The sequence below is a fragment of the Parambassis ranga genome, chromosome 2 (assembly GCF_900634625.1).
Source record: "Parambassis ranga chromosome 2, fParRan2.1, whole genome shotgun sequence".
Classification (NCBI taxonomy): Eukaryota; Metazoa; Chordata; class Actinopteri; family Ambassidae; genus Parambassis; species Parambassis ranga.
This window is the reverse complement of record NC_041023.1, coordinates 9019117-9040820: the sequence shown is the minus strand read 5'-3', so window position 1 is coordinate 9040820 and position 21704 is coordinate 9019117. Positions and strand designations below refer to the sequence as shown.

General features: G+C 42.6%; 1 protein-coding gene across 2 annotated transcripts; it reads right to left on the bottom strand.

The window, feature by feature from the left end:
- Positions 1 to 1930: 1930 nt before the first annotated feature.
- On the bottom strand, positions 1931 to 21535 carry elp2 (elongator acetyltransferase complex subunit 2). 2 transcript variants are annotated; one of them, XM_028399597.1, is made up of 22 exons: positions 21373 to 21535; positions 21176 to 21254; positions 20906 to 20976; positions 20629 to 20773; positions 20161 to 20238; positions 19790 to 19854; positions 19629 to 19695; positions 17654 to 17800; positions 17273 to 17368; positions 16367 to 16467; positions 11310 to 11441; positions 10500 to 10649; positions 9472 to 9663; positions 9216 to 9285; positions 8948 to 9043; positions 7400 to 7457; positions 6426 to 6498; positions 5873 to 6065; positions 3463 to 3584; positions 3199 to 3341; positions 2988 to 3101; positions 1931 to 2598 (listed from the first exon to the last, which is right to left on the bottom strand). In XM_028399597.1, the coding sequence occupies exons 1-22, from the start codon at positions 21502 to 21504 to the stop codon at positions 2403 to 2405; spliced, it is 2520 nt and encodes an 839-aa protein (XP_028255398.1). In that variant the 5' UTR covers positions 21505 to 21535; the 3' UTR covers positions 1931 to 2402. The 2 variants fall into 2 exon arrangements, with proteins under 2 accessions (XP_028255398.1, XP_028255399.1); XM_028399598.1 differs by having other exon boundaries at positions 17273 to 17356.
- Positions 21536 to 21704: the final 169 nt, after the last annotated feature.

The window sequence follows — 21704 nt, the reverse complement described above, 5'->3', positions numbered from 1 at the left end:
AGACGTTCTGTTGTGCTGCCTTTTCTTTAGCTACACTTTGAAATATTCAGAACTGGCGCAAACTTTGCACCAGCAGTAAAAGGAGACAGCAGGATGGGCCTCACTTCCCTCTTCATCCAAATCTAAACATTGTTTGGACGTCTGGAAAAGCTGTCTGTCCAATGACTTTTTTTTTCTGGTGTGTAAATGCTGCATGACCTTCTCTCCCGTCTCAGCGGGATCACACTGTGCAAATGGAAGCCGGGTTGATTAAGTTGACCTGAGTGTGAGTGGAATGGAAGCTTCTGTGTATCCTCCTTCACGTGTGATAGCTCCATTTGAGGAATGAAGGCTTGGAGACACATTTTAACCAGCACTGATGTAGACACAGAAATGTATGTCATTTTTTTTTCTATTTACATGAATCACATGATGGCTTCTGTCCATATGTTTAGTTTGTCTCTTGGGTTTAAATAGTAAATCTGGAAAAAGTAGTTTTTAACCAGTGTTTATAGGATTTTGCTCCTTATGTATCTATAGAAAGGATAACGCTGTACCTGTTGCAGCAGAAGAACATATATATATATATACCAATAACACTGAGGTATGACTAATTCAAGGCATACAAATGGCAGGGCAACAACAGAGTGAGTGCATACACACACAAACACACACAGCAAATTAACAATGAACTGCTTTCTCTTCAAAACATATTTGTCACACTGTCTTTGTCCGTCTTACAAAAGCTGAAATGTCATCCTTTTAATGGTGTGAAAAGCAGCTCTTATTTTTCATTAAAATCTGTGACTATTCACTTGGGAAGACTAAGACTAAGCATAATGATATAATCATCCCCAGTATTCCCTCGTTCGGTCTGCTTTGTAAAGCAAGAGTTTCTCAGGTCTCTGCCACCTTTGTCAGTGGTTTATTACCTTTGCCACTGGTCACCATTTCCCCCCATTAATCTGCAGCATTCAAGGATTTCTAGATGTGACTTCTAATCCCTCCTCAGCATCACATTATGGCAATCTCACCTCATCAAAATGAGCGGTCAAGGGCACGATGAAGGGGACATATGAGGAATGAGCATATACTTTATGTATTAGTATGCTAGTCAGAAGGAAGAGCTGAGTGAGCTCCTCACACAGATGTGTTGATGGAAATCCCTCACCAGGATGATCACTCACGTTTAAATGGAAACATCACTGGTAATGATCCAATAATTACATTAGGTTACACATGAAGTGGAAAATGCTTTGATGTATGTTCATATTGTCCCGAAAACCTCGTTTCGGCTGAAAAACAGCCGTTTCCTGGAGGAGCCTGTGTGGCCCTGGTTGACTGATGCCTCCACACATACCAAGATACGTGATTAGAGAGAGAGTTATGGCCGGTAGTTACAATCCCTTGCAGATAAATTTATGGCTGACATATAATGATGGCACACCCGGCTGAGCTCACAGTAAATCCAAGACATGGATTTCTTCTGTCCTTGAGAATTCTGTTAAGAACCCTACTCAGTCTCCCAAAGCAGATGTGCCTTAAATCGAAATGTGCAGCGTTCAATAACTAGACAGCACCACACTGAGTTACTTTAATCTGCTGTAATGTTTAAGATCCTCGGTTTGAGGCTGCCAGAATCAATGTTTTTATATAAAACAGAGTTTGTGCAGCATGAAAGATGTCACTTGTGGCGTGCGAACCGACAGCGATTTACAAGCATTTTTAACAGACCTTTCCTTTGATTTTATAGGCTACAACTTTTGATTCTCATCATCACAACTGGTAGCTCTGCAAAGGATACAGTTCAGTGCAACGATGAATCAAGCACAGGACTGAGATTTTGTCAGAGTACTTAAGCTCATGTGCTTATTTGGATGTCCTCTTTACACATCACATATACCAGCATGTATTTTTTGTTATTTTTTAATTAAACACACATGCAACATAATAATGTGTATCAGAAACATTTAATCATTTGGTCACAAATCCCTAACATAGCACACATGCTCTGGAGTTACTGCTCATGATCACTTCTTTCATTGACCTCACTCTATACCTCTATAACTGTTTACTTGGATAACCTGTAAACACGCACTGTCTGTATGAATATGCAGCCGAGTCGTCTTTGCTGAATCTAAAACGCTCTGAAGTGTCTGAGCAAAATACCACCCCTAAGGTCATGGTGTTTTTACCATCTTGCTTCCACCCATCAAATCCGTTCAGCTGTGTGCAGACAGACTGCAGGGCATGTGTGCTGTGGGTTTGTCCTGTGACTGACCCATGACTTAACTGGCTGTCACAGGGACTGAATGGCTTGCCAGCGAGCAGCTGTGGCCTCAGTGCCCCAGTCAGGCCTGTGGCCCTCAGTCCAAGTGCCTCCCCTGCGTGTGAGAGACATAATAGTGTCAGTGTTAGTGGTGCTAAAGAGCCTGTTTGTTGATGTTGAAGATTTTGACAGTGTGGTCGGCACTGGCGCTGGCAAGCTGGACCCAGGAGCCCTCCTCCTCGATTTCACTGTCTCCGTCAGTCTGTCCATTCTTCTCGCCGGTCTCTCGACCTGCTCTGCCGGCCCTGGGCCTCCAGCGGAGCCTCTTGACTGCCAACGTGTGGCTTTGTCTGTGAAAGGTTGAGTGGTGAAGGGAAACAACGGTACATTGATTTGGAGACCAAAAAGCAGAAGTGAAAATATACCTGTATATGTAAAGAAGAACACAGAACAGATGATGTAATTTGATTGCAAAAAATACAGCTCTGAGACCCAAAGCCTGTCTGGAGAGGACAAAACACAGTAAAAGCTGCCAGTCTGCAATTGACTTCCTGAGCCCTGCAGACAATGACTCACACAGACATTAAAAAAAAACATTGTGTTGCCTTGTGCAATAACTATTGATCAGATACAACACATAAAGATTCTGCCTCTCATTCAGCCATCAGACTGAAGCCACGCTGTCATTTACACATCTGCTAAACCTAAGATGAACTGCATGGGAGTCTTGTAAGGATACGTAGGGTCTGTTTCTCCACAGCTGCTCCAGTCACCTCCTCCAGCAGGCTGCTGGCCAGGGCTCCACCTGTACAGCAGGATCCTGCCACACTCCAGGCCCACTGCGAGCAGGTAGCTGTGGAGGGTAAGAGAGGACACACACACACACATGTATATGCAGCAGAGCAGACCTTGTACAAATTAACATCATGTAATGTAGAGTTAATGTTTACTTCTGATCAGAGCAGAATACAGGACAGAAAGCTACAGCGGTCGCAGAATCGCCCACATCCAAGATGGACGAGCATGGTCGAATCTCCGGAGGACGCTCAGGATCTCCAGAGGGCTCCAACATACATGGGCCCCACACTATCACCTGGATACACACAGATAAAAAGATAAAAAACTACTCATGTGCAGCCATTTGTCCTTTTGTTCCCTTCACAGCAAACTCACTAACATGACTTTTTATTCATTTGGGAGCATGTGAAAATGACCTTCTTGTCCCGACTGGATGTCACAAAGTATTTGCTGTCAGGGCTCCAGTCACATGACCAGATGATTCGACTGTGTATGGCTGTGTCCTTCCCCGTGTGTGTGTAGAGAGAGAACAGGGGATCTGCGAGGAAACAACACAAACAGGAACAGGGATAATACTTAAAAAAAACATTTTTCAATTCCACAACCTGTGTTTCTGTTTTTTTTTTTTAACAGACGATGAGCTGGTAGCAAAACTTTGTGTTGTGATTATTGCAGCATGACATCAGTACGTGTAGATCCGTGCCCCGCCAACAAAGGCTCTCCTGAGCAACAAATAAACAGCCCAACAAGACAGAGAACCTCATTCCAGCCCTCCATTTCAGTCAGTTTTGGTTTATGACCTGCTGCTGTTTATTTCCACAGCCTAAGTCATTTCAGTCCCCAGATTGGTTTTCCCCAGAGAGCTTGTTTGTATGCTGCTGGCAGCCGCCTGTCTGCACGTCTGCAGCAGTCTTGCTCTCCACCGGCACTTATACACACAAACACACACACTCATAACCCGAGCCGGTATGAACACACAGCTGTAAAACCACAGTGTCGCCACAAAAGTCCGAGTTAACCACTGTGTTGTGTGTGTTTGTGTGTGTGTTTACAACACCCTCTGCAAAATGCACACACATATTTCAGAGTGTTTGGGACACGTGTGTTGCACCTTCTTCCATTAACATTTATTTCAGGACCTTGAGGGGCAATGATGGGCTGTTTAGCTGAATCACACAGGGATGGAGCACAGAGGAGACGTGTTGAGCTGAAGTGAAAGAGCAGCAAGAATAAAAGGCTACACACATTACACCGAGCAAACTGTAAGAGGAAAGAAGAGAGAAAACGAACAAAGATGTCTGGGTGCTTGACCTACATGAGAGGGGAAAGTGGAGGTGGAAGAGAAACGGAGGAGGCTGAGACAGAACAGGTAGGAGACAGAAGCAGTGTGAATATAGGGAGTCAGTTTGTTTGATCAGCTCTGACTTCTTTTAACCTTCCCTGGTCTAGCCGGTGAGACTGTGTGTGTTCTTCACAATCACCTTGAGTGATTCAGCAACCAACCAGAACAGACGTCCACCCTCTCTCTTCCCCTCTCTCACACACACCCACACAAGTTTCCACCATACAGGCATGCGGCAGAGAGCTGGACTGCTTAGCATCTGTCAATGCCCATTAAAACTATCCTGAGCACCCAAAAACAAAAAAAACATGAGATGCTTCACCAGCTGCAGGTGGGAGGAACCCCTTTGGGTAATATCTGCTCAGCCCGAATGTAGGACTGAGTTGTTTGTGTGGGTGCTGTGATTCTCCCATATAAACAAACTTTCCAGGAACACACTGTTGTTTATAGAAAGGGGTCCTGTGATACAATTCCAAGTCCAATTTCAAGCTAGTTTTTCCCTCCATTCTGCAGTATATTGTCCTCAGACAGTGACTGAACCCTTGTTCACAGCCACAGGTAGCACCAGCCACCTAGGCTACAGCTGAATCTCAATCACAACTATTCACACATAAATAATAATCAACAGAATATTTAAATCCAAAAATTTCAAATTGTCATTGTCACTGTTGCTGTTAAATTTATGATAGATATTTAGTGGATATCTCTCACTTCAATTCCCAGCCTGTGTGGATACTGACAGTGTTCAGTGTATAGAAACTTATCTGTAACCATTAATGTCAATGTTCAGCCACTTAGAAGGCAAAGGTCAAGAAAAACAGACAAAATGGCCGACTGAGTGTGCTATATGTCAAAATAATAGACTGTATACAGGCTGCATTTCCGTGCTTTGACTGTATGTGTTGTATCTGGGTGCACCTACAACAATTGCTTGACAAAGGTCATCATAATAATGACCTTATTCAAGGTTATAAATTATTTGTTGTTCATTGTTTTTTTTCGGGACTAGTTTCAGTCACTGCATCACTCCTCACAGTATTAGAGGAGACCTTTCAATAAGGCCTCACTTCAGAGTTCAGTTTGGGACAAATCTGCTTTAGTAATGTGAATTAGAGGGAGCTGATGATGACCTGTCCACGGCCTCCAGACCATTATTAAAATCACACAGATTTTTAATCAAACTACATTTCTTTGCAAATCACCACACAAGAACTCGCTCATCCTAAAATAAAACACTAAAACACAATGAAAATATTAATAATGGGTGTTTTCCCTCTGCGGGAGCTTACAAGCTTTGTGTGCTGCCTGCACCTTTGTGTGAGTACTGTGCAGGGCCATTTTCAAGGCCATCTAATGTTCAAAAAAACACCCACTAAAAGGTACTTCTGAACAAACCTGAATTCAGTGTGGGGTTGTACAAGCTCACACCTGCCACGAGTCCCTGCTGTTATGAGTCCAATAATCACTTAAAGTACTAGTCTGACCTGGACTTTCAGGAGTGGGCAGATTCCGTCTCCATAGCGACCAGGTGCGATCTCGAGACACAGTCAACAGGAGCTGTGCGTCAGGTGAGAAGGCCATCTGGGTGACTGTGAGGGTATGGTAGGGCAGCACCTGCAGCTGGCGCCACGTGGTTGCACTCCACAGCAGCACGGCTGCGTGCTCAGCTTTAGACGCCTAAAGAGAAGAACAGTGTATGTTTGTAAAAAAGCTGGCGCCACGTGGTTGCACTCCACAGCAGCACGGCTGCGTGCTCAGCTTTAGACGCCTAAAGAGAAGAACAGTGTATGTTTGTAGAAAGAATAAAATTTGTAAAAAGATATGCAGCAACACTTGACAATGAGAGCCACAGTAGGAAATTAAAAAGTCACTAGCTGTGGGTGCACTTCTGCACAATCAAGGTCAGGACTATCACAGCACAGCGTAACCCTGCCTGGTGGGTATTATATGTGAAAATGCGCATGTACTGTATGTCACAGGGGGACCATGTCAATGTGACTGTGACACGGTCTCTGACCTGGATGTCATCTCACTGACCTTGCAGGCGGATGCCACCACCGTCCTGGTGCTGTCAGATGCGAGACAGAACATCTCGAAGCCGTGTCCGTACCTGGAGACAGAGAAGGGCAATCAAAGAGAGATTAATCACAACATTGAATATACTGAAGGACAGACAGGGTGTTAAAGGCAGGAGGGCTGGACAACAACAGAGGAAAAAGTGCCTGCAGTTGGACATTTAATAAAGTATTCTGTTCTCTGACAAGCTTCCAGGCTGGAGCCATTACCACGTGCTGACAGGTGAATAATTAGACAGAGTGTGAAATTAAAATACTGATCTGCAATGACTAGTCCTTCTCCTGCTGACAACAGATGAACAATGACGATGCTCCAACTAATCGCTCACAGCCTAATGACTTCTAGCTGGTTGTTTTTAAAATGTCAACACACTGAAATCGCAGTTTGCAACTGAGTGGAAAGAAAATACCTCCCCTACCACGAAGCTTTCAAACACTGCAGCAATTTGGCCACGACGGTGAGAGTATTATTTATGCCACAAAAATAATTCGGACACTTACTCATTTTAATGTTTCTATTATGCACTAAATGATTCAAGGGGGTGAAGCCAAATGGAGGTAGAAAAATGCTTTTCAACACACACAATGTCCACACGGTGAACAAATGGCCAAGCCATACGTCATGTTTACGGCAGATTGACTGGTAAATGGTTTTAACATTGGGCACAAATGGAGGCAATATATTCAGGCTGGAGAAGAGGCTCATGGGATGGCAGGAAGCTGGGTTCTGATTGGCTGATGAAGAAGAGGGGCAACACTGAATTGCTTTTGGAAGTCCATCATTTTCAGTGAGAATAAACCCTTTCTGGGCAAACAAGCATTCCTTCTGGACATGTTGCTTCATTAAGAGCCATATGGAAACTCTGATTTCTTTAAAAGGAAAGGGAGTATATGTAATGGAAATACACTCTTTAATTAAGACATGTGGATACTTACAGTTTCTGGACCTCAGGCCATAATGTGTTTTGGAGAAGATGATCCTCTGGTGGCGGCTCTGTTAACACACAGACACACACCAGAAGAGTTAACCACAGACTTCAAAATCCTTACATAACTGTCACTTACAAGGCACTAAAAAAACCAGAGCTGTTTTAAAATTCAAATACAATCAGTTTCCAATTTACTAAATGAGGATTACACCCAAGTGACTATTATAATTTTCCTCTTTTAAATCCCTGTACTGCTAATGCAGCGACTGACAGATAGCACACAGAATGTGAGTGTGTGTATATGTGAGTAGCATGCAAGTTAAAGGGAAAAGAGACACCATAAGTACCATAAAGAGAGACAGAGAGCTAAAAGCTACACGCTAGACTAAGAACACGATGATCGCCTCCAGACAATGTTCTCTCACATTCACATGCCGTTTCTTTTTGCATTTAGTTTGCATGAAATCCTCAGCCAACGACTTGCCACGCACCCCCCCATCCCTCCCACCCCCCAATCCCCCATCAAAAAAGCTATTTTCAAACAGCTGCAGCTTTATCTCTGATTCTAAACGGCTGCCAATTTTGAGAAGGATCAAATCGAACCAAGTGCCAATTCCTTCCATCACACCACAGAACCTCCACCAGCCCTGCTGGCCTTTGTGTTGCGTGTAATTGAAAGCTACACTCCTTGTGTTTTTGTTATTGGTCATCGGCTTCCCATTCTGCCTAATTATTCAATTCCGTGTCTGCCTGCAGGAGCCAATCAAACAAGTGGAAATGCATTGTTAACAGCAGTCCCCACACTTGGTTGCTCCCTACATAGCCCGGGGTCATCGATACTTAAACTTTGCAATCACATAAGCCTTTTTTCTAATTAGCATTGCAGATTAAGGAGTGGCTTCAATCATGCTGATGACAGCCCTTGACACTCTCTAGCCCAGGGGTTTAAAAAACGCAGCGCTACATTCTCTTCATTTGACTCTCACTCATTTCCCATCTGCCTATTTTGTACAATTACTTTCACTTGTTCCCCAGTTTTTCTTTTCCTCTTTGTCCTTTTTAGTCCTTGTCCAAATGCCTTTTCCCTTCCTGGACCTGTTTATATGATCTCACATTTCAGATCGCTCTGAAATCTGAGAATTTTCTAGTCTCTTTCTTTCTTTTTGTTTTTTTTTTACGCTCACGTCACTGCTTCCTGTCACCTCATCTCCTTCCTCTACCACCAGCAGCCCCTCTCCCACTGTAACACCATCAGCCTCAAGCAAACCTCAGACACTGTGGACTCCAGACGTAGAGCAATAACTAACTGTCCGTCTGGCTGCATATCATTGTCTCTTATAAGAACATCCAGCGACAGCCAGACAGGAGCTCTTAAATGTGTGCTGAGGCTGCTCAGTGGATCACAGGGAGGAATATGAATCAGTCTTTCAGACTGCAGAGGGAGACAGGGATGCCCTTTGCCTTCAAATTATTTATCAGCGAGGTTTACCACCTTTTAGGGAAGACTGTGCTTTATAAATACTTTAAACGTGTTGCGTTTGCAGCTTTCAGGTACCGGTCAGGTTGAGCGGGTGGAAATAAGACTCCTGGTACTGGTCAGACGCACTGCTGAACTGCTCCACTTCCTCACTGGTTTTTGAGACGAGATCATCTGTAAATAAAAATGATTATATCACTTTAAAAAGACTGCAAACACTGAATAAAGCACAGCTGTCCCAATGCCTCTACAGTGGGAGAAATTGATTTCTGAGTGAAAACTGATTATCAGACAAAACTTGGCCCTAACAGGAGCGCCCCGCTACAGGGCTGAGTCGCTATTTTACCTTGAAATACAGCCTTGTTGGACAGACCCAAGGCAGGGGTGCTGGCTCCTTCTGGAAGGCTGGCAGCATCCTGGCAGGGATCAGACAAATGACGGATGAGAGACATTCTAAAGGCCAGTGCTGTTTTTTTTTCCTTTACAGGAATTTTGATGAAATCAGATCCCACGAGCAAAGGGTGAGGCTTTAAAGATGACTACACATCTGAAGAATGTAGTCATTTGAGATTTTTATTTATAAGATACAGGTGAACACTTACACTAGATGTTAAAAGCATTTCTTTTGAGGTCCCAGAGATGTTAGCGAAGTTCTCCACAAAGTTTCGAGGCGCTTGAAACACCCTCAAGACCTTCTCGTCAGCTCCAGACACAAACTGAAACCTTCCAACCATGGCCAGACACTGCATGTCATATCCGTGGATCTGCGGCCGTGAGATTTCATGCCAGGTTGCCTGCAGCGGTGAAAGGTGAGAAAAAAAGATATTCTAACAATCTGTTCGTGTGGTCCACTGCCAGGGGAAGTGCCAGCCTTTTCAAAAGAGCTGTAATTGTTTAGGGATGTTTGCGGCCTTCAATCCAGCCACTTGAAGTCAAGCCAAAAACAACATTGATTCTCCTGTTTAAGGGAAACATTTCCGGCTTAAGATGCAAAGTGATCTCACTGGGGGAGGATGGAGCGCTCTGCTGCAGTGACCAGATTTATTTGGCACTAGTAAGAGGCGGCGCTGCAGAAATAATCCAAACTGGCATCTCCAAAAATGAAAAGAAAGCTGGAATCTTGATTATGTTGCTATAAAAAACTGATATGTTTTGTTTTTAATGAAGTTATGGTGGTATTCTGCAGCACTTGCTATGACCAAATCCTTACTTACTTACTAAAAAATATATATAAGAATACACCTGTGGAACTATTATCGAGTCACAGCCTACAGAAATTCAATCTGAGACAGAGCCTATTTTAGCATGCCAAAGCAAGCTGAATATATATTAGCCACTGGCTGTATCCCACATAGGTTAATACAGCTTCCCTGTGCTGAAAGAGGAGAAGCATACTAACCATTGGCAACTGAAGATAAGAAGAAATAGAGCAGCAAATAATCTTAATGGCAAACCATTCCTCCAATGCTAATGTCAACATGTTCAGTGTACATGTGTGAAATAAGTCCTTGGTCTGATTTACATGATAAATGAAGAATTGTGTTCACACTACAGTGGTAAAACACTGAACAACAAGGAGATGCAACACCTCAGCTACCTGTACTTTTATTATTTTGCGCTGTGATCTTACCTGTCTGCTGTTGTGCTTCCTCCATGGAGTGAAGAGTCTGGAGGTCTGGTCTAAGCCCACACTAATGATGAACTCCCCGTCAGGATCCCAGCTCAGGTCTTGCACGGCATTAAAGTGACCTGATATCACAACTCCAGGTCTCCACTCACTCTGAATAGAGAATATTGAATTAGTCACATTACAACCGTTTAAACAGGGGTCAATGTCCACCATCAGTGGCAAGTGTGTGTGTCCCTAGAAGATGATTGCTGCAGTCATTGTGGTGTGTTCAAGTACATAATTCTGGCTCTAAAATAGGCAAATTCTTTGTTGATGGTTTGGTTTGTTTAGGCCTTAATACTAAGCTCCAGAACTGGAGTCTATGATTGGCAGCCACATGGAGCAGTTGGCTGTAATTTAGACATATCTGTCTGCAAAGTGTTCCTTTACATGAATCAGGAGGAATCGGCTTGGTTAGGTTTGTGCTGATCTTTGAATTTACCTTTCAGTTGGGTATAATTGAAACCCAGTTATCTCTGAACTTACGCTGGGACTTCAGACCTCCACTCTTTCTCAGGGACATCTAACAAAGCCACACATTCAGCCAGTCAAATTGAGTGGCAGACAGAGGACTCAGTGTGACTAATCACGCTAATCACTCTGCCACACCATAGCAGTGTAGAAATGCATGAATCTAATTTCAAATACAGTCGTTTCTGTTTCTTCATGAAGAAGTCAGACTTTTTGTTTTGTTTTTTTTTTGTTTTTTTTAAGTGGTCCGTAACTCTCAGAGGAGGAAAATATAGGAGCAGCTAAGTCTCTGACTCTCACCTCTTTATCTTGGTCCTTGCACCAGAGATGCAGTGCTCCGTGAAAAGCGTGAGCCACAATCATGGAGCCATCCGGACTCATCTGGCAGCCGTAGAAACCCAGAGTGTTGCCACCAACCTCCCCTACACGCACCTGGTGTGAAAGAAGAAAATAACATAATGTGGGGGCGATCGTGAACGATCAGAACCATCAACTCTACTGCCTTTCCAACACATTCCTATCTGACATTAGGTGGGTGAGGAACATTTGGTTTCTGGGTCAGACTTCCTGCAGACAAAGATAAAAGCAACATGTAACGACATGAGTCAACTGCCACATATGGAGAAAAGGCAGCTATTTCAGAAGGCTACGAATTTAACACCTGCACCCAGTCTATACGTTACATTTTCTATATGATACAAAACTCATTTTTTCTGTCGAACACTCAACTTAACTACAACTTAAGGTTAGATTAAAAACGAGAGGGGAGAAGTGAGGGCTGTCAAATCAGTTCACGGTCTCCTTACTAAGACGCGAATAGACGCAGAAAAACTGAAAAATTAGCATGACAATTCAGAAGAGAAATTATGCAAAAATGGGACTTATTAGAGTTAAACTGTGTTGTGTGTTTTTTTCCTAACAAAATACATTTGTCTCACATATAATGAAAGCAACAGCACCACAGCATATCACATTAAACAAGTAATCATGAAAAATGGCAAAGCTGGAGAACACAGGCGGATTTACATAAATTGGATTTGTGTGAGAGGCTGTGACCCCTGCATCAAGTTCATATAGACTGTGGGGTCTGAGCTTCCACTCAGGAACCAGTCAGATTTCACAACACCAGTAATCACCTCCTCTCAGGTCAGAACAATGCGAGAAAAGAAGTCACTGTCAGGATTCTCAGCACCTGTCCAATCGAGGGCACCTCCAGACAGCTTTGTATTAAAGTTTGGGGATTCAAATCACGACCTGGGACAAGAGGCACAATTTGATTTAAGTGCCGTACCGAACAACACTGACAATTGAAATTCAGGTGCTTCTATCCAAATGTATATATATATATATATATATATATATATATATAGCTTTGTGGGCAAAAGGGAAAAAAGAAAGAACATTTAAATCCAACAGAACAGAGGATTACAACCAAAAATTAATAAAATTCAACAAATAATAAGGCAGAAAAAGCTTCTCATTAGTTCTAAATATATTAAAAAAAGGCATTACACTCTGTATTCATTTGCCCATTCATTGAAATTAATATCCAGAGAGAACAGAAATTACTTTACTAAAATAGAGGAAGCAAGACAATATTAATATCTTATCCTGCTGCTTGCATAACCATTAGAAGTATATGTAGGATTATGAGACTAGACAGAAATAACTTGAAACAATGAAAATCAATCAAAATATTTTCAAATGGAATAAACAGGAGTGTTGGCAACAGAGAGCTATTTTAACCACGAGCTGTCAATGGTTACCCTTAAACTGATGTGTACAAATAAAATGAGCCTGATCATTGTACTGTGATGGAAAGAGCAATACTGTAAGTCTATGTTTTCCAAGGACTCTCCAAGGTGCACTTTAGGTTTAGGTGGAGTTGTCACAGCCATGAGGATTTCAAACAATTAGAGGCTTTATTAGGCCCTGTGGTCTTACAGGTAAACGAGGCCCAAAGGGGAGATCCATTCAGATCGATAGCAGCCGAACCAACCCTGGAGAGTGCTGCACTGCTCCCTCTGCAGCATTCTGTTCTGAACCCAGATACAGCTATATCATATCTCTTCCATCTTTAATTAGCTTGTGTCTTAAATACTATGAGAAGTGCTAAATTCATAGTCACATGATTAAAATCAGGGGAGCTGCACAGCTTAGCCTGTTATCTTTTCTTAAGCAGTGAGAGTGTGCAGCAGAGTCCTTGGGCAGACTGCAGGAGGAACAGCATGTGTGTGCATCCACTACATGTGAAAACTGAAGGCCGGCACGCAAACCTATCAGCAGAGGAACACACATATGGTCTACTGTATGAAGCAGTAAAGTGAAGCTCTCAATCACCCTGCCTTTAAGGCCGATCGCGCTGGTCATCAGTGACCTTCAAAATAATGCCTGTATGCAGGCTGAAACACAGCGGAACTAATGACAGCGATAAAGGCATGCCTTTACTTTGAATGGCATGATCCTCCATCCATACAGAGAGAGAGGGGGAGAGAGAGTAACATAGGTAGTGAGATTGAGAGAGAACGAGATGCAACATTAAGCAGATTGATTTTAAAATTCTGCACACAAGAGCCAGCCATAAATCATGCAAAAACTCACAGAGGCAAAAAGCCGTCATCTGTCTTGTTTACGAGAGGACGAACAATATGGATGCATGGCGTGCCTTATCACTGGGCAGTGGGGGTACGGAGGAGGAATAGAACAAGGACGGCAAAGAGGGGAAAGCATATATCACTCTTTGAGAGAAAAAGAAAGGGTGACGAGAGCTGAATGAGCTTAGCCAAGCTGTACAAACCCATCCAGTGTGGAGCACAGGTTTTTCAAGCCACAACACTGACCGACACAGTGACAGTCAGTGAAGTACAACAGAGAATAAGGAGCAGAGTGAAGGATAAAGAGTGAGAGTGTCAAAAGACTAACAGAACAAGTATAAAGCAATGAACTAGACGGGCATTCCACTTTACATCAGGAAAGGTTAAAGGAAAAAAGCATATTTTTAGGACCTAAAAAACTCTGGATTCCAAATTGAAGTCCGCATTTCAGCTGCTAAAATGTCTTTATAGAATATTACTCTGTGAAACTACCCAGGTTTTTTTTTTATCTTGTTTACACGATAACTATTTTAACATCATCTTTGTCTGCATGTAAATAAAGTGCTGTGCAAGCAGAACTTAAGATAATAACATTCAGTAATGGGATGTTGGCCAAGAGAAGCCTGGAAACCTGTTGTCTCGTTTTTTAACAGAGGAACTGTACACGTATGTAGCAACTAAAAAGTTCTGTTGAACTATTTTTGAATATGTGTGCTACTGCACATGTGGGCGATGACAGTGTTTCACAGTCTAACCAGCAGGTATCTTGTTAGATAGAAGAGTATAGCTGTTCAGGTATTGTTCACAGACAGACAGAAACGTTGCACTCACTTGACCTTTTAAAAGTACTACGATGAATTACCAATTATCAAATGTTCTAGTCAATTAATTGATACCTTCCAACAGAAGCATTTCTATTTGCACACACAGTTTATCCAAACATATGAACTCACTTTGCACTTAGAGTTTTTCTGCCATGTGGCCATGTGTAACTTCAGGACAGTATATATGTCAAGGTCTGAAAATAGTTATCTCTCAAACACACACACACACTCTGATAATCCCTCCAGGCATTGTGGTGGCCCGCTGTGGTCAGTCAGAGATGTTAATTACCAGTGTGTCTCGTTAGCAAGATGTGCTTTACGCAGCGGTGGGCCCCGACCACCCTACTGCTAACCGGGCTCTCCATTAAATCTCACCAATTACTCTAATCAGTGTGAAGGAGTGGAGCACTTCTTTGTAAAAATCGGCTAATTAAGACACACATGGCTGGTCATTTAGCGCTGCGGAATCTGCTCTGCCAAAAAAAATAAATAACTAAATCAGTGTCCTTACGAAAATCCTTTGTGAGGCCCATTAGAAAAAAAACGAAAGACAAGGACAAATTACAGTTTAATTCTCTGGGGTTTCACTGTTGTACACGTGTGTTTGTGTATGTGTGACAGAGCTTCAGAGGTTAAGCTTCCTTTGTAGGCAGGGAACCTGTCAGTTCAAAGGGTTTGGCTATCACACAGAAACAGAGGAGACTCATATGCTATGCACTTTTACTTTCAACAACAGTGAGGCAGGGGGTGGGGTGGGGGTTATTTTGGTCACAAGAGAAAAAGATTGAGGTGTGAAGCAGATTGGCCACACCTGAATTCTGCTTTTCTTTTCCATTGTCTAATCACACTGAGGAGAATAGGTGATCAGTAATGGCTGCAGGCCCTAATCATGGTCCCTTTGTCAGAGAGTGAAGACTTTCATGGTTTCTCCTTTATGTGGTCTCTGCTGCTCGTCACTGTGGATGCAAATGATGAGATCAAAGGTGCAAAAATGTAAGTGATCAAGTGTGGAATTGTTTTCATCGCCCCAGAGTTTGATCACACTAAAGGTGGCTGCCATGGTGAAGTGTGTGTGTGTGTGTGTGTGGAACGCATTCAACGACATCTGCGTGTGTGAACAGGTCTTTCTCAGTGGTTGTATTTCTGACACGAGAGTGTGTGTCTGTCTGGTAAGCTGAGGTAGTCTGGAGCCACCTGAGAATACGCCAGTTGTACTTTATGAAAAAAAAAAAAGCTGTGGGGCAGATGGGCCGAGAACTGCGTTTTCTCTTCCATCCACACTTGTGTTAAATTTAGCCCCATTCTGGCACCACAGCAGCTGTTGCAAGCTCAAAGAGATGAGGTAGAGGAGAGAGAAATGAAAGAAGGGCAGAGATAATGTGAGTGAGGGAGAGAAGAAGAGGCAAGCAGAAAATTATGGAGGGTGGGTGTGGGGAGTGAATTGGAAAGACAAGACAGATCATGTAGAAAAAAAAAATAAGGAGCTAGGCAGTGCAGAGGCTAAGGCATGTCTTTCACCGGCCTCTTCATCTCCTGTCGGATATGTTGGGGAATGGGCCGTAAAAGAGGGGGTTCGGTGTGAGTGAGTGATAGAAGGGTAGATGGGGGAGGACAACATCGGCTTGTCTAAACTCACAGCGATGCGCCGGGCTCAGCGCCTCTTCATCACTGTCTATCACTTCTATTTCTGACACCTCAATGTCAGAGAGAGTGGAAAGCGACGCAGGGGCACTGACAGCGGGAGAGGGGATACTGGGGGAGGGCTTAGGCTTCGGATCATGTCATGAACTACTGAAATGAAAGCTGGCAGAGGCAAGAGTGGGGAATTGGGGCTGTGCAGATTTGTGTGCGACTCCTGTGATTGATTTCACTCGTGTATATATTTGTGCAGGGTCTGCGTATCTGCAAACACCCTCTTTGTGTTTGAGTCAACACTGACCTGCTCTACCCAGACTCCAGATCCTTCCTCAGGTGCCCAGAGGATCATGGTTTTATCCATAGAGGCAGAGAGCAGACTGAGAGGCTGTTGCAGCTTGCCTCCTGCAGGGGGAGACAAAGAAACACCGAAATCAACACAGGGATACTGCTAGGAGTAATTGATGACACAATTGCTACTAGCAGTAATTCAAGCAGCAGGCTTTCTGTATTAAACTTTGTTGTGTACAACATCTTGTTTTTTGCTCTGAAACATGCACACAACAACAAAGAGATCACAGGTGATGGTGCTTAACACCTCTCTGCCTTCCAAATACAAGGGTAGCTGCAGGCAAAAACATTTCCCAGCGAAGAGTACCTGCAGGGGGAGTGCGACAGTATTTTCAAGTAGGGATTTTTGAAAATGCTCCTTTCTGTTTTGTTTTATGCTGTCCTATCCTCATTACTAAAGGCTGTGCTAAAGTATAGACATTTTTAAAACACCATTTGATGGAAAATTAATCAAAACAACCTAAAATCAGTGTGTAAATTCAGGAGTTAAGACCTTAATCTTTGACCACTAATATAAAATCAACATTTAAGGTGGTCCTGAGCTTTCACAAGACGACCACAACGAAGTGTGACTCCATTTTCACTTATAATTGTGCCGCTTTACTATTTTCAAATATATAAAAGGTGATGTGTTTAAGAGCTGGGATGTGTTGAGTAACCTAAACTGTCAGTCTCTTCATGCTTTATAGCATTGAAAGAAAATCAGAGAGAAGCAATACGTCTCCACCTTATATCCATTTCTTTACACCAGCCAAGGAAAACCATGCAATTTAAAAAAAAAAACACTAATACTTTAGTCATACTATTATATTGTAAAATGATGTGACTGATAACTTTCCCAACTTCTAAACGAAGGTACCTTTGTTAAAAGGAAGCTGCCAGTGAACTCCGTAGACCCTGTTCTCATGTCCTGCCAGGACTGTTTCAAGGGACACTGCGAAAACTGAAGACACATCTGTTACAACACAAGGAGGCCAAATGAAGATCGTTGACAACATATCCCGTTTGTGCTATGAACAAAAAGTAGCTCATTAACTAAATAAGTATTGATTTTCTGATTTAAACAAATTGCCCTCTACATGACATTCTGTTGAATTTGAGTTAGACTAATAAAGGTAAACATGTACAAACTCTTTATGAAAGTCTGTGACCACCACGTGCCAGCGAAGCTTCAAAAAGCCCATCTTTCCATTCGGTTAATTAGCACTCTTTTATAATCAAGCCTAGGTGGCCCACTCACCTTTCTCCTTCACTTCAAAAATGTCCTCTTTCATTTTGATGATGGTGTTATCGTCCTCTGTGTGGGTGTCTGTGCCAGACTTGGCACACAGCCTCCACACACGGATGAGAGAGTCCTGTGAACAGCTGGCTAATAACAGCTCCCCACCTGAATGAGTCAGAGAGAAAGGCTGAACACTTTCCCCGCTGAAAAGATCCTTTCTGTCAGCTCAAAAATTACTTACAGTTTGCAAAATCTATCCACCCTACTTACGCCATTGTATATATTTTATATTGTAGCTACACATCTACAGCAACATTGAAACTCATATGGAGCAGTGACACATAAAACTTTCTTGTGCTATGCTAACAGAAGACATTGCAAGTACCACAGCAGCCTCAGCTGTCATGTCTCTGGACTTTTCTTGTTTAGTTAGAGCTATAACTAAAGCATGGAGAAGATTGCTCCTGACTCTGATGTAGCCTGAGTAAGACAGCAGGAGCGCAGCCAAATAAACACAGACAGGTGGTAAACAAAGTGAATGCCACTGTTCCTGTGCGTCTCTGTCTCTCTCAATGTGTGTTTCACTGTTCATCCAATGACTACAAGTCCAAGTTTCCCTCTGCCAAGATAAACAGACTTAATAAAAATTGCTCTGCAGCTACCACCTCAGGCCTCCTGCTTGTCTGGAGCCAGAGGAGAGAGACGATTACAGTTTGTCAATCAGAGCGTAATGACACTGATGATAATGACAATGATGTTTTGTTTTGCTCCTTGCCTGGATCTCTGCCAAAATTACTTGGTGACAGGCTATTTTTTTTAGACAACTCTGTTTTTAAAACAAGAGTTTCTGATAGACATTAAAGGTTAAACCTTTAAAGGTTTTAAAATATCAGTTTGTTAATTGGAATAGTGCCAGAAAGTATGATTTTAAGCTAGTACAGACATTTGAGCTTACTGCTAATGAAAGAACAAAAAAGTGATTTTGAAAACATATTAAAAATAGAGACAGGAAAAACACAAACAGCATCATGCTCTAAGCCCCAATATTTAGCAGCCATGACAAACTGCTCCTCTTGTGCTGCAATTTGCCATCTGTTGAGTCATAAAAGAACAGAATGATTTATTTAACCACTATCACACAGAAAGAGGGTTTGTCATTCCTATGGGAATACTCCATATAAACAAACTTCACTCTGTCTCTTTGGTGGCTCGCAGCTTGGCAGCGTGGAGTAGGTCATAGACCATGAGTAGGAAGGAGACACTGCTGAAGAGGGTTGGACGAGGAGATGAAATAGCTTTTACACAGTCAGAACAGTGCAGTAATGAAGTGCCCTTGAAGAGGGTTACACAATTAGTAGAGCCTGGATGGGATCCATGCATTACCATGTGCTATTAGAATACTGTGAATTACTGGTGGGTGGAGCTGGACTTTGGTGTAAGGGCTGCTGTATTGTTTAGATGTTTTTTTGATTAAAGGGGGAAAATGTGTTTCTTTTTTATGCTTCCGAAAGGTCAAAGAGCACTTGTCTGCCTTTCTCATCAAATTGGTTGAAGGCTGTGACTGGAAATCTACGCCCACTTCTAAGCATTTCTTCAATGACACGTTATCTAACTCTTTCAGAGCCCAGTAACTGCATTACCCAGCCTTAAAGGCTTTCTTTAGATCAACTAAAGATTGTTAAGACCAGACACTTTTCAGTGCTTTTCAGGTTCCAGGAAACACAGATCAACATACCAGACAATAAAAATGAATTTTCCAAATTAATTTAAGATCCCATAGACACATCAAACCTTCGTTTTTAACATACACCTCACATTTATATGATCTAGGTTATCAAAAAATAGAAATCAATCAATCAATTTTTATACACTGCCAACAGATCTCACACTGAGCCACTGGCAACATCACAGTATCATAGTAGTTTTCCTGAACAGAAACCTGCCTCTAGTATACACATATGCAGGACTGAGCTATACAAACAGCAGTACTCACCTGTAGATGCCCAGGCCACTCCACGCACCCAGTCTTCATGTCCCTGCAGGGTCATGACTCGCTGCAGCTAATGTGGAGCAAATAAAAAACACTGTTGATCTGGTTTTTTTTACCCAATCCCTATCTCACATTAAAGAGGTGGAGTACTGATCTAAGCTTACCTGTCTGTTGGTCTGCACATACAGATACACCCGAGAGTCATCGCCCCCACAAGCCAGGATGGGAACTGAAAGAAACAGGATATAGGTTTTCACACGGGTTTGGACGTACACACACGGCATAAATTTACAGTTTATCAGCTGCTCTGTGAAAAGGAAGCATAAGGAACAGCATCAAACGGAAAAAAAACATGTAAAATGGCAAGGCAAACTGACATGAGACACTTCAAACGTAGACTGCACTTGGTTACAGGCCCTAAAGCAACAGTGTAAATTGAGATGGATGGAGAAAAAAAATCTATTTGTGTGCAATGGAGTGTGTGTGTGTGTGTGTGAGACATGACTTAAAGGATGTAGGGAAGGCTCAAGCTTACCTCTGCTGCCTGGCAACAGTACCAGAGAGACATCCATCATGAAGCCACTGCCACATGATAGGCTATGAAGGCACTCGGCTGAGAAACACATAATATTCAAATTGTAGACATAGTAATATTGTCATACAGGTCAATATAATGTATTTTATGCTAAATACATGTGTAAAGAACATGTGTGATCATATTGTGACTCCTGTCCAATATAAAGATGACTGTTTTCTTGGTTTTGCTTACATATAAAGTATGGATATAATCTGTGCGTTGCTATGCAACCTAAGCAGTTCTGCAGCAAAACAGCAACTCATCATGTTTGCAAACACTGACATACTCTCTAGTCGCCATTAGGGGGCAGACTATAACTGTAACACATAGTAAGAGTTTCCAAAAGAATGAATGGAATACTTACTGACTGTATCATTTAATGTGTGAGTGCCACATTTTAAAAAGGCACTTTTCTGTGTCTCGTACCTTCTTTAGCATCACTACAGAGCCACAGTCTGACGGTGGAGTCTGATGCAGAGGAGGCCACAAGGAGCTTTGAGTCATCCATGTAGATGGCATCCACAGCGCATACCGGGCCAGTGTGGCCCTTACACTGCACTGACTGAAAGAACTAGAAACACAGCAGCACAGCACATTTAACTGATGTGACATCACTTCCAGTAACTTCACATAGAAATGTCTCGTCTTAGAAGCCATCTATGACATAAGGTGGGGTAGACTGAGTCAGAAAGAGGCAGCTTACCTTCCCATCTTGAGCCTCCCAGAGGATGAGTTGATTGTCCGAGCCTCCTGAGACAAGATGACACTCTGGAGCTGTGATGATAACAGCACAACTGTCATGATTTGGGCTTTGTCACAGAATTATCTAAATAAAGTACAACCTCAGTAGGTATGAGAATACTGAGAGTTTTGTAGTAAGCTGTTCAGGCTCGGCAGTCTGTCTTCGAAAACAACTGATCATTTTAATACTGCTACATGACACAAACAAGTCACCGGTCCTCTCCACACTAACCATTGTCCTGTTTGTGAACCCACTGGACTGCATTCACTCTGCCTGTGTGTCCATTCAACAAAGCGACAACTCTTCTCTCCTAAAGTAAAAAGAAATGATGTTTTTAAATTAAACAACGAACAAAACGTGTGCTTACAGTTTGTTTTACGTTAGCAGCGACAGCTAACTTCACGGTAGGAATGAAGGACTTTTAATACCTGTGGGTCGTAGAGAGCCACTGAGTTACATGTCCCGAATGCAATCGTTCCTCCACGACCCCAGGAAACAACATTTGGAGTCCTGTTTGCACAACAAGCTACATGGCATGTTTCAATCACGGGCGCCGCCATCTTGAACGCAGAATGTGTTGAGTTACCGTAAATGTGGTCGACGGGAAACTGTGCCGTGATAACAACGGTTCCACAGCAGTTTCACCTTTGACCGACAATGTTTTGTTGTTTTTAGACAATTTATTTACTATTATATTATTGGTATTATTTTAATGCTAAATGTTATTTACTGTGCACTACTGTTGGGTTTAACGATGACT

Excerpts from the sequence above, each read along its gene's own strand:
- elp2 (XM_028399597.1), bottom strand. The coding sequence starts at position 21,504 with ATGGCGGCGCCCGTGATTGAAACATGCCATGTAGCTTGTTGTGCAAAC. Across the intron at positions 9,044-9,215 it reads CAACAAGGCTGTATTTCAAG|ATGATCTCGTCTCAAAAACC; the intron begins GTAAAATAGCGA and ends TTTTATTTACAG. Across the intron at positions 2,599-2,987 it reads TGTGGAGAAACAGACCCTAC|ACAAAGCCACACGTTGGCAG; the intron begins GTATCCTTACAA and ends AACCTTTCACAG.